The sequence below is a fragment of the Apostichopus japonicus genome, chromosome 12, assembly GCF_037975245.1.
Source record: "Apostichopus japonicus isolate 1M-3 chromosome 12, ASM3797524v1, whole genome shotgun sequence".
NCBI classification, from domain to species: domain Eukaryota; kingdom Metazoa; phylum Echinodermata; class Holothuroidea; order Aspidochirotida; family Stichopodidae; genus Apostichopus; species Apostichopus japonicus.
Window position 1 is genome coordinate 20,864,468 of NC_092572.1, and position 13,021 is coordinate 20,877,488.

At 38.7% G+C, this 13,021-nt stretch overlaps 1 protein-coding gene across 2 annotated transcripts; it reads right to left on the bottom strand.

Annotated features, from left to right (window-relative positions):
- Positions 1–8,478, bottom strand: LOC139977224 (solute carrier family 35 member G1-like). 2 transcript variants are annotated; one of them, XM_071986458.1, is made up of 2 exons: positions 8,123–8,478; positions 1–5,034 (listed from the first exon to the last, which is right to left on the bottom strand). In XM_071986458.1, the coding sequence occupies exon 2, from the start codon at positions 5,032–5,034 to the stop codon at positions 3,829–3,831; it is 1,206 nt and encodes a 401-aa protein (XP_071842559.1). In that variant the 5' UTR covers positions 8,123–8,478; the 3' UTR covers positions 1–3,828. The 2 variants fall into 2 exon arrangements, with proteins under 2 accessions (XP_071842559.1, XP_071842558.1); XM_071986457.1 differs by lacking the exon at positions 8,123–8,478 and adding an exon at positions 7,287–7,721.
- Between the last annotated feature and the right edge of the window lie 4,543 nt (positions 8,479–13,021).

The following is a 13,021-nucleotide window of genomic DNA, read 5'->3' on the forward strand; positions in this document are numbered from 1 at the left end:
TCTATTAAATGCTTTATGTAATTATCCAATAGCGTTTGCATATGCAAGGCTCGTGAAGAATATTTAAACTAAAGATGATCATTTGATTGCCTGATACCACTATGCCAATTCAACGGCTCCATCTGGAGAATGCACGGTGTGAACTGCGTTTGCAAAGATATGTATTTTGCAAACGGTTGTGCAACACAACGACAGAGTAATTATCCTTCGTGATGTCCATTACAAGAGCCAAGTTTCAAAACAACAACACATTTTGGCTAATGATGTGACTATTCAAATTAAAGGGTGTGAAGACTCGCGCACAAAGAAACGTCTCGTGCCGGTAATCTGACCTAGTTTCGAATGAGGTGTAACAGAAGTGTTAGACACCACCATCGATCCCAGAAAATACACACACAGCTTGCTACCGTCGGTTCTTAGACACTAGTGCACAGTCAATACATACTGCTACGGTCAATACCCACAACACAGTGTACATAGCAGCGATGGACATCTCAGGTCTAGATAAAAGATAACAAGGTATCACGTTTCATTACTGTCTGCATTTTGTAGCGACAAGAAGAAAACTTTACTTGCAAGCAATGGAATGTTAACTTTTTCCGCAGAGCGCGGCACGCGGTTTGGGGCGAGTCTTCAATGCCTTTAAGCAAAAGGAAGTACGACACACGCAGAATGCGACCAGAGTTGCTATCATTGATAATCATGTGGTGTTATAGTCCAGTCAATAACGTCCGTAATGACTACTTTATTTCAGACAATCTCTGATGTTGCAATGTTTCTCATTGTTCGTGCCCAAGTGTAATGTCAATTAATATACTACGCTGATCTTCCAAAACAATAAAACAAAACAATAAATAAACTTGATGGTGTATTATTGTTATAAACAGGTTAAATCTTTCTAAGATATGGCATAAACTAATGTAGCCTAGTGGAAATGCATAAACAATTATATATTTACATATATATATATCCATATATATATATATATATATATATATATATATATATATATATTTGTACATAACATTCATTTTAATACATTTATGGAATAGCTATAGAAATGAATGTGGCGCAATAAGGATTTGAAATATAAAACAAGTTATGATTCATTTGTTCAAAATTTAATTTACATGTGCAGTATTTCAGGACAAGTATTAGCGTGTTTGCCGTCAAGCACAAATAAAAAATGGAATGAAACAAACGAAATAAAATAAAAATGAAAAGAATTTAAACGATGGTAAGACTTATAAGCTGATTACACATCTGAGGTTTTCGGGTCAAATAGTAGGATAAAGATAGCAAGCTACACAAGTTATATAGTCTACGCTAATTACTCGTTGAGTTGAAAGCCTATAACGAGTGAGCAAGTGAGCATAGGCCTATATGGCGTCCACTATATAGGTATAGGCTTGTATAATTGTTGTTATGCAAATATAGCTGCATGCATTCCGTTCGATCTTTAAAGACTGGCTCCTGTGGCTACTGAATGATATGCTTCGTTGCATCAGATTTGACACCTTTATATGCATTTGACCGTTGCCAAGAACTGTTATGATGGTTATTAACCTATGTGGTTGAAATATTTGATTTAGGGTGTTAAATCCCCGTGAAGCTGTGAATGTCGATTACGGGTAGTTTGTTTGCTGATTAGTTTTTATTCTTTCCAGCAAGAAAGTTGCTACTAACAGAATTACGCCGACTATGTATATGTGTGTGTGTATATATATATATATATATATATATATATATATATATATATAAATGAAAATCGTAATGAGTTGGAAAATCAAGAACAGTGAAAAAAATTTCAGCCTCCACCGGGATTCGAACCACGGGCCTCCCGCTCTGTACGCGGACACCCTAACCAATATATATATATATATATATATATATATATATATATATATATATATATATATATATATATATATATATATATATATGTCTGTGTGTGTGTGTTTATTGATAAGGCATATTCCTGGTTTTATTGAAGGCGCAAAGGTTGTATTTACATTGGTATCCATATATCTTTATATATCTAAATACTGTATACGACTTCTTATTCACACAGTACTGTTTTATTAACGTACTCCTTAAGTCTAAAGTATGAGGCTTGGCGGGCTTATCAACATATGGCTGCAGTTAAAGGGTTATCAACGTATGCCTGCAATTTCTAGTTATTAAACATATGTAAAATGTATTATACATGACTGTCGCATAAACTTAACAATGTTAGTTTTCCGTGTTCAATTGAAGTAATGTAAAGGTTCAATACATATATAAAGGTGCAATGTATTAAGATAGCCGACTTCTAATATTTGTTGTCTTCTTTGTTCCCGTAATATGAAGGTAACACTGTGGATTTGCATGCCATGGTTACATCGTTGCCCTAAATGCAATGATGCAAAAACAAGGGCGTAGGAACCGCGGGGCTGGGGGCGCCAGCCCCCCCCCAGTGAAAAATATGGGGGCGGAAGTATCATTCCGCCCCCCCCCCCCCGCTCCGCAAGTCAGAAAACCCCTTTTTCATTTCCAAATGAGAAAAAAATCTCATTTGGAGCAGCAAATTGCATTTAAGGCCAGGTGAAAATGCAAAATTCTTTACAAAATGGAGTGGGAGTTGAAGTGTGCTATATTGCACCAAATTGCATCTGAGGCCACCTGGAAATGCAAAAAAATTCTAAAGGGGAGGGGGACAGCCCCTCCAATTAGACCCCTCCCCCAGGCCGGCCATCAGTCTTCAGCCCCCCCCCCCCACTCAAAAGTACCTGCCTACGCCACTGTGCAAAAAGACGTTGTTTTCAAACAGTTTGCCCGTGCAAACTAGGAAGCGGTATAATCCAGCAAGCTTTTTACCAATCGTAACATTTATGCATAAAGTCTTCTTAAAACAGGTTAACTGTGTTGATCTGTATCATGTTCATATACCCAAAGTAGATTCTATAATAATATTCAATTTGCCCTCTCCATGTGAGTTGTTATTATGATGTATAAAACGTTATATTGATGTTAGGGAAGTGTAAATAGGATCTATAAGTAGCTATGCAGAATCGAATTGATACAATAATTAAACTAAATAACGTTATTGTGGAGAAATGTCTGAAGGTGTCTTCGTTGAAAGAGGCTGCAACATGATGTTAAATCTGCACACTAGCGTCTAAGTTAACACTCTTAAATAGAGTCATAACTTCCAATACGGCACCGTTGTAAGCTTTTACTAAGTTTTAGTACATTTAGATTGAGTCTGTTACTTATGAGCCATTAATAGTGATATAGAACGAATGATGCTGTTCTTTGTTCAGACCTATACGATCGCTCACGATCAGCCGGTCGGGTTGCTCATATCTTCGGGTTTTTTCGGCTTTTGTTTTGTACTAATTTTTTTCTTCTTCTTTTGAGACTGAGGCGCAGTGGTATTTTGCAACTGGACATAGCTCTACGAAATCCCCACACTCAGGGACCCCGACAAAGATGAGAGATTGAGGACTAAGAGTTAGATTGATATTCAATGGTGTGGAAATTGCCGCACGTGAGAATCATAAATGTGACGTTATTGGGGACAGTGTCCCCGTCCCCGTTGTCGGGGCTTTGATATTGTGTAGTCATATCTGAAATCCTTCGGTAAGAACCTTATAGTGGTACCCAATTACTATTCGATGCACAGTGGAGTCGTTCAATCGTTATAGGCATTCAATTCGCACGATCTTCTAGCTATATGTACCAAATTATTCCATCGACATGTATATGCCATCTGTAGCAAAAAGAATTGAAAGAAACTGCTGAACCGCATTGATTGTCTATATCATTTACATCTTAACCGAAATAATTTCAATCAGCGAGGGATGCGGCGTCGTTAACTATTCCTTCCGAGATAGTAGGAACTGTTGCATCGCACTTGTTAGAGTCCTCTGGTAGGACTGCGATCTCGTCCGGTGATGTCTCTGTCTTCGTTGCCATGCCAACGCATGCCGCTATGATAAGCACAGCCCCGATTGCGCTCATCCAATGAGGTGCGATGGAGAAGATGGCGAACTGCCAAACAAATGTCATTATTACTTCTGAAGTCGATATAATACTAACGTACATCGCGACTTCCACGACGACTGCCATGTAGATGAGAGTTTGTGCAAAGAAATCGCAGAATCCCAAACCTAGAACGTAACCCCATGCTTCACCGGCGGGCATCTGCCATTGGTGAAGAATGGTGCACACAATGGCGTTGCTAACAAGCACGACGATGCTGTTAAATAGTAAAATAATTATAGGATGGAGGCCTAAAAATGACTGCTTCCTTGCCGCAACGACGAGAAGAGCAAAGCTTACGGCACTAGCCAAAGCATAAAGTGCACCGAGGAGAGGGTTCTCGCCATCGGCACTATCATCTGTACCGCGGAAGATGAAAGGTGGTCTCGCCACCAGTATCACTCCAGCAAAAGACAAAAGCCCGAAAAAGAAATCGATGACACGTAAAGGTTCTTTTAGAATTATCCAACTGAATATACCCGCGAAAATTGGCATAGTATAGATAATGGTAATAGAATCACCGACTTCCATGTGCTTCAATGATTCCAATGCTAGCGGCAAGCCAACGGCCAGAAATAATCCACTCATGAGAAGGGAAAAATATTGCAATTTTGTGTTGGGGATCTGTTGCTTTGTAATTACTGCAACCAAAAACGTCAGCAAAAGTACTATCGCGCCCATGGTGGCTCCAGTTTGGAAAATGTTCAAGTGAAGGGTTGTTAACTCCATAAATATATTTTCAGCCGAAAAAAAGAATGCTGCTCCTGTGGCAAGAAACAAACCTCTTCTTTTATATACGAAACTTCGTCCTCTTTTATATATTGAATCTTTGCTGTTGTTGTTGGCATCGTTAGGTAAGCTAGGTTCAACTTTGTGGATGGTATCTGTGGCACGATCACAATCATTCGATTGCTCTTCACAATTAATCGCTTTGTTAGGTACTTCTACTTGGACGTGGTTTTCATCAAAAGAATCTTTTCGGAAAGCTGCATTCTGTTGACCTAAATCCATCTATGCATATTAAAGAAACAAAGAAGGAAGAGTGAAAGTGACCTCAGACTGTTGAATCTACAAGGATATAACCCTTGCCATTCTGTTCAAAGCAAATTGGGTATGCATTGCGATGATGTTGCGATATATTTATCTTCACACTTGACAAAGCAAATGTATTACTTTTCATGCAAGTAAACAATTAAAACATAGGCTAGAATTACACCACAGCTGCTCAACCTAGGCATAATCTGCTTGCGTGTACAAATAGTGGCTATTTTTGTTTCAAATGACTGAGACCAATAAAATTGAAACATTGTAATGGAGTATAAACTTATAAAATAAAATGATATTGTAATCGAGATATTCATCGTGTGTGCAAAGTGCGATGTCACATCGGTCCTAGCAGAGCTGTTTAATACTGCTCTGGGTCCTGGTGCACGTGACTTATACTGTTAACAGATCTTCCAAAGATGTGGTAAAGTGCTGTGACATATCTCAACCTATGAGCTATTTGTGAAAATATGTTTCAAAAAATCGCGACTACCAGACATGAGTAAATTTGCCAAACGAACGATGTGCAACATTTCGTTACTTAAGTATGCTAGTTATTAGTGGTGAAAACCAAATGTCAGTTCGAATATGGCTCACTATGTCTGAATTAGGGAATGTGCAGGTAGTTTGCCCAGAAGTGTCCGATAGAGATTCCTCTGAGGAATTATCAGTGCTTTCAAAGACTGCAACTTGTCAAGTTTCGCGGAACTGGAAAGGATCGTTATGACATCGTCCTTTGTTGATTTAGGATGTGGCTGGATATCCTATCTACGGCTTGGTGAGATACCCCATTGTCTACCACATAACCATTAGCTCGTTGAATCCCAGAACAAGTATAAGGATGGAAATATAAGATGTATCATGAATGACCTCTTGGCATACGACCTCTTGTACATGCCCTGTGCTCTGCTGTCTCAATAGACGTATCTGAAGACGTATGTGTCGATAGTGACTGGAGTAGTTACGCGATACCTAAGACTACAGTACCTCGCGGTTTATTCTTGTATATAATATCATTGAAAGTTTAAATTTTATTGTTGCAATGTCCAAGTCATGTATTAATATATCTGTTTTGCTAGATATTCATTCGAAAAGGGTTTCATCCGATGTCTAAACATTATTTAAAATTCTTGTTTTCTTGAGGTAAGCCAACTTTCAGACTTCACCGGAGTAACCTATGGCTTGCATCTTGCAGAAAGTCAAGACTGAAACCCAACGACCTCATAAATATATGCACACCTGTTGCAGAATTAAAATTATGATATCGAATAATATCAAATTTTACCCAAAACAGCATGCCGCTTATGTGACGGTGCGCGTTGATTTCTGAAACAGAGCTCACGTTAGTGTTGGTATTAATGGGTACTATACGGTACTACTGGAGACGCAAACCCGACAATCGCCATATTTCGTTTATATGATAGCGAATTGTCGATGAAGAACTCACCAAATATCTACGGAAATTACTTCTCCATATGCCAGATATCATATTTCTGTCCCACTGAATAAAATGTTTCAAAGTATTTTTTTTTTTTTTAATTTTCCATCACATGTGTCTCTATATCAGCTAGACGAGTAACGATGGTTGGCCAGGTTTCTTCAACTTAAAGAGTATAATAACGGTTGAAGCTATGACTACTAATAATAAATATTAACTCCACTTGTACTATTTAACATAGACTGAACGGTCTGAATACATGGCATATGAACTCAGTCGTTATCTGTGTTGTAGTTAATTTTTGCTTCTGTTTGTGCTTCTTTTCTTAATTGTCTGGTTTTCAATTCGAAGGGGGAAAATCTGTTATTTATTTGAAAATGTCACTTACAATTTACAAAGTTTGACTTGTTCTACAACGCATCAAAGTTACATACTTTGGGGCTGTTTTGGTATTGGCAAACATATTTTCCATCCAAATCAAATTTGAACTGCAAAATACATTACAGTGTTGCAGTATACCAACATCATTGGTCCTTGCCGAGTTTGAAAATGCGGCGTTATAAGCATGATATTTTAGGGAATAATTTTTTCCCCGAGTTGACGAGATAATCTGTGTAATAAACTAAATAGTTCAGCCACTTTGATTGATGATCCACTGGTTCTTAAATGATCTTTGTCATAAACTGTTATAGGAATAAACTATGTACTAATAGCGAGACTTTTAAACAGTGTGAAACAAACATAATATAGTCATCCTTTAATCTATAAGAAGCAAACATACATCGTGCGTGTAGGTTGTACAACGTGTAGTAGACTTCATGAATAATAGAACCAGCATATCACAATCTTAGTAATTTGTCCTGATTTCTTGATTTCAAGTATATAGCCTTTACTTGGTTAGTTGCATGTTGTAACAGCTGCGGCGAAGATGTCACGCTAGGGTAGCATTTGGCATCAATAGGTTAATAAACTTGTTTTTTATTGCTTGGAAACCATTCGTTGCGAACACAGTGACATTCACAGTAGGATATTAATGGTTTTCTCATTGTGTTTGCACTTTCCCACATTGTAATTCATTCACATAACAAATTCTCATAATAAACTTCCATAATCCTTTAGCGCACTTAAATGTAAATAAGTCAAAGCTATGGCTTCCATCTTTGATGAGCCTGCAGATACCTTCTTACTGTTGTAGCACTGTACGGATTCCTTTCTATAGCGGACTCTATTGGCTTTATCTCAACTCAGGCCTATGTCAAAACATACATATACATTTAGGCAAAAGGCGGCTATGTCATTCGGAACATCCCATTGTTTTTTTTTTTTGTTTTTTTTTTTTTTTTTGGAAGGGCAATGATTTGTAAAATCCAGAACAGTAACAATTCGTTTTATGTTCTAAGTTAATCCGATCGACGCATATAACTCATTTTTATTTAATTCGGAATGTTTCAACTTTGTTATATTCAACAACAGTATACATATCAAGTAGTCGATTCTGGTTTAAATTATACATTCTAAATTTAAGTTGCTTTGCTCTTCGCAAAGAGATTGACTATTTCCCCAAAACGGCATTTCAAAATATTCTTAAGTCACACAGAGAAGAAGGTTTACACTCACCGCATGAATTGCACCATAAAACAAGTTTTCGAAAGTAGATTTTGTACTCTGGAATATGGTTGTTGTTTAACTTCAAGAATTTGTACGTCACTATGGAAGTGGCTTGTCACCAACAATCGTTGCAATCCTTACGTACATGTGTATATGTCCAGTCAAGTAAACTACTGATATGGTTTGTGCAGGCTTACAGTTAAACAGTAATTTGTTGTAAATATCTCTCGAATAAGCCCACATGTGTGATTACGGGTACACTGAATATATAAACGGTTTGCAGCCATGGAAAAACTGAAGTCAATCCTTACGGGGAAACTAACTGGAGCGTGTAATGGTGATAATCACTCCCAGAAGACCTACAGTGAGGGCATACTATTGATTTGAAAATTCAAATTATAATTTGACAGTTGTATAATAGGGCAACCTTATCATAACCTCAATTACGGACAATATCATGGCACAGGCTGCTCCACGGGAGACTAGTTTAATACACAACGGGAGTTAAGTCGTTTCAGGGACGGTTACCATGTGAGCGATTTTACAGCTTAAATCCCACTTTTGCGAGTCGCTACGGGATAACGACCTCGTAACGACCTTTGTCTAATGCAGAATAGTCTATTAAAGGATTGTTTTAAGCTAAGACTTTACCATTGATATTTGATGTAAAAGGGAAAATTTGAAGTGCAATATATGTTTGGATATCTTTTAATGGCTGTAACACACCTTTAAGGCTCAATGGTGATACCAGGATGCCGGTCCAGGCTAATTTATTACAATTCATCCATCTTTATTCCACGAGAAATGGTCGCTTTACTTAATAGCGATACTCGGAGGTCGCTAAACTTCTTCATTATGAGTCCCTGATATAAACATTCATAAATACACAAATATACATATTTATGAGTCTACCAACTGTGTCTCTAAATAGCCAGCTTCTTTATTGTCCGACAGAATTGATAAATGATGAACCGTGGGATTATCACTGGATCAGACAAAGTTTTCGCTGCTTTCGCAGGGGCGTATCCAGGGGGCGCAACAGGCGCGCCCCCCCATTGGCCGTCACCAAAAAAAAAAAAAAAAGTTTAGCAAAAAAAAAAAAAATTGATGACGACCTTTATGTGAGATGTCGGTGATCGCTCAACCCCCCCCCCCTCCCGTATGCTTTATTTTTTGTTTGCCAAAAAAAGGTTCTGGCGAAGTTCGGCGGCATAATAGTTTTAGAAACATAGATGGTAATTGTGTTTGTATTATCACTATAAACACTAAATGACATGCCAGCCATACTAAATTGTGCATTTTGTGTCCATATTTACTGGAAATGTTGCTTATTATTAAGGTCGAAAAATGGATCACATATGGCCATGGGCGGCGATCCTGGGTGGAGGGGGGATATATCCCCCCATGAAAATGGGTGGAGGGGATGTAATGCACCATATCCCCCCTCCCCCACCAAATGCCAGGGATAAGAATATTTTCATGCCTACATTTATGCATCTTCGTTAATGTACGGCTCTTTTTTAGCTTCATTTCTCGCCTACCATAAACGCAGTGCGATCTTTTCAAATAAAACGTCTTTATAAAGCAAAAATAGTTGACTGTATAGGCTTCATTGGCCCTATAACAACAAAATGTATTATTGCGCCCACGGTATTGATATAGTACATATATGCACCCTCATAGTATTCATATAGGCGTTATAGTAGGCCTACACACGTACATGTTCCCTCGAACAGCTGAGAATCTCATGTAACCAGGGTAATGCTTAATACACGTTTCACCTGGATGCCCTAGCAATCGGTACCTAGGAATGTAACTATGTGTAATTGTGTATTGCATGTGTATAGGCCTATAATAGCCTGCATGAGGCCATTTTCTTCATCGAATAATATAACAGAGCTCTCGAACATTCTAACGTTGCGCCTGAAACAAGATTGACAGGGGCAATTTTCCCAAAATAACACCCGAAATATAAAAAAAAAAGTATTTTGGATCCTGATTATGAGATATTTCGGACATGACATCCCTATTTTAAAGTTGGGTATATGCCGCTTGGAAACCTCGGGAAGTGCCGTTTCCGGCCATCTAGAGGGTTTGTTAATCCCCAAATTTTCTTGTACGCTTCGCGCCAACTCATGGTGGCGCTACGCTTAGATAGTCAACAAGGTCATATCCCCCCCCCCACTCGGAAGTACGGATCGCCGCCCATGCATATGACACCATTTTGCATTTCAGCCCTTCTTTGAAAGCAAAAATTGTACACCCCCTCCCCTTAGACCCATCCCCCAGGACGGCGATCATTCATGCCTGGCGCCCCCCTATTGGAAAATCCTGGATACGCCCCTGTTTCGTGTTCCACGCCATCCACTGAACGACCAATGGCCTGAGACAACACATTCAACCACATTCATCGCGAATGATGTTCACTAAATTTGTCTAAGAATGATGGGGTGTTACTTTATATGATTGTTCATGTTTTTGTACTCTAGACTAGAAGTATATCGGCAAATCGTTTCGTAAGTGGTTTTCATTTTGTTCTCTCATCTTCGTGATGTCGTGTGGCAACACATCTTAAAGACTGTATTTTGCTGTGGGTTGTAGGTTGTGGCACTGTGACCAAGTTATGCAATGTTTACAAATATCTTACATAGGCCTACCCCTAATTAGCGATCGAGGCATAGACGGTTCAGTCCATTGTGTGATAGAGTGCTACACACAAATTTAGTGAAGATTTTTGTTTTTTGTTTCGCAAACGTCGGAAGCATCCCTGGTGCGATTTTCCTGGACTCAAGTAAATCCTCGGTTCAAGGATCGTTTCGTATGGCACCGACAATTTTTAGCAAATTCGACACGTGAAGAAAAAAAAACTTTATGAAAACGCACTTGTCCAAGTAGGCTATAACTCTTTAAATAGACTGGGTTTCTTTAGCAGGGTAAAACATATTGGGAAGATTGTAGTGCTCAGCCACGGGATATCCTAAGAAATCGTCTCTGGTCGATTTCTTGTGAACATTTAAACCCTATGATATCATTAATCAAGCTGGCGCAACAAATCATGTCCAGTCACACTCACATTATGATGTCCATCAGCCGTATGGTCAAGGAGTAGTTTGCAAAATACATTTTCGTAGAAATGCCTGACCTTTGAACTTCATTCATCACATCCACTTTGTCGTTTTCTATTAATTGATACACTGGATACATTATAGTCTGCATGGGCGGCGATCCTGGGGGGGGGGAAGGGGGGATATATCCCCCCATGAAAATGGGTGGAGGGGATGTAATACACCATATCCCCCCCACCAAATGCCAGGGATAAGAATTTTTCATGCCTACATTTATGCATTATCGTGAATGTACGGCTCTTTTTTAGCTTCATTTCTCGCCTACCATAAACGCAGTGCGATCTTTTCAAATAAACCGTCTTTATAAAGCAAGAATAGTTGACTGTAGGCTTCATTGGCCCTATAGTAAAAAAATGTATTATTGCGCCCACGGTATTGATATAGTACATATATGCACCCTCATAGTATTCATATAGGCCCTATAGTAGGCCTACACACGTACATGTTCCCTCGAACAGCTGAGAATCTCATGTTACCAGGGTAATGCTTAATACACGTTTCACCTGGATGCCCTAGCAATCGGTACCTAGGAATGTAACTATGTGTAATTGTGTATTGCATGTGTATAGGCCTATAATAGCCTGCATGAGGCCATTTTCTTCATCGAATAATATAAAAGAGCTATCGAACATTCTAACGTAGCGCCTGAAACAAGATTGACAGGGCCAATTTTCCCAAAATATCACCCGAAATTAAAAAAAAAAGTATTTTGGATCCTGATTATGAGATATTTCGGACATGATATCCCTATTTTAAAGTTGGGTATATGCCGCTTGGAAACCTCGGGAAGTGCCGTTTCCGGCGGCCATCTAGAAGGTTTGTAAATCCCCAAATTTTCTTGTACGCTTCGCGCCAACTCACTCACTTAGATAGTCAATAAGGTCATATCCCCCCCACTCGGAAGTACGGATCGCCGCCCATGATAGTCTGTGATTCCCTATACTTGTGTATGAAGTATTGGGCCATATTTTCATTTGGGTATACGTGTGATGGCGACAATTCGGTCTTTCGTTTATTTGACTTTTGACTTTGGTAGTCAAAGGGTTATGTGAAGTCCAGGGATGTCAAAGCTTGAAAACCCTGTTAAAAAAGAGAATGGAAACTCGAACAGAAAGCAGAACTCAGATTCACGAATCTTATACTTTGAATGTGAATGTATCATACTTTGTACAATATACGTCTTATTTAGGTATGTTTATTACTGTTTTTAATGAACTATATGGACATCATCTCATTTACCAGAGTACACAGTTGTTGCCATAAACAGTTTTCTGCCACGTTCACCATTGTAATTTAGAGACAATTCATGCTGTGCAGTGTGCACTATATCTTCACATCATGTAAGCAAAATTACACTATTAAAAACATTTATGGACGTCTAAAGCAATGATCATGTACGTCTTTTTATCAACCCCTACCAAGAAAGAGGAGATGAAGGGAGCTGTGGCTGGATTCCGCGAAGAGGATGGCACAAATGAAACTGCTCATGACAAGTAATGAAAAGTCGACACGTTGAAAATAGTGTGAATGTAAAGTGCCGCTCATATGCTGCTCATGGAGAGTGGCAAGACATCCTGGGAACAGTTTTGCATTTTCAATTAAACATTAGGAGTCAGTCATGTTCACTATGGATAGGGAGCAGCAATGAGTATAAAGGGTGGTGTTATTTTCAAAAGTTTATATACCATTTCACATTTCTTTTTCATTACTTACAAACTTCCTTCATATACCTTTCCAACCTCAGGAAGTTTTCAAAGCAAACTTTGTGTGCATGTCATATTCA

Excerpts from the sequence above, each read along its gene's own strand:
- LOC139977224 (XM_071986457.1), bottom strand. The coding sequence starts at position 7,343 with ATGCTGGTTCTATTATTCATGAAGTCTACTACACGTTGTACAACCTAC. Across the intron at positions 5,035-7,286 it reads GTACAACCTACACGCACGAT|ATGGATTTAGGTCAACAGAA; the intron begins GTATGTTTGCTT and ends TAATATGCATAG.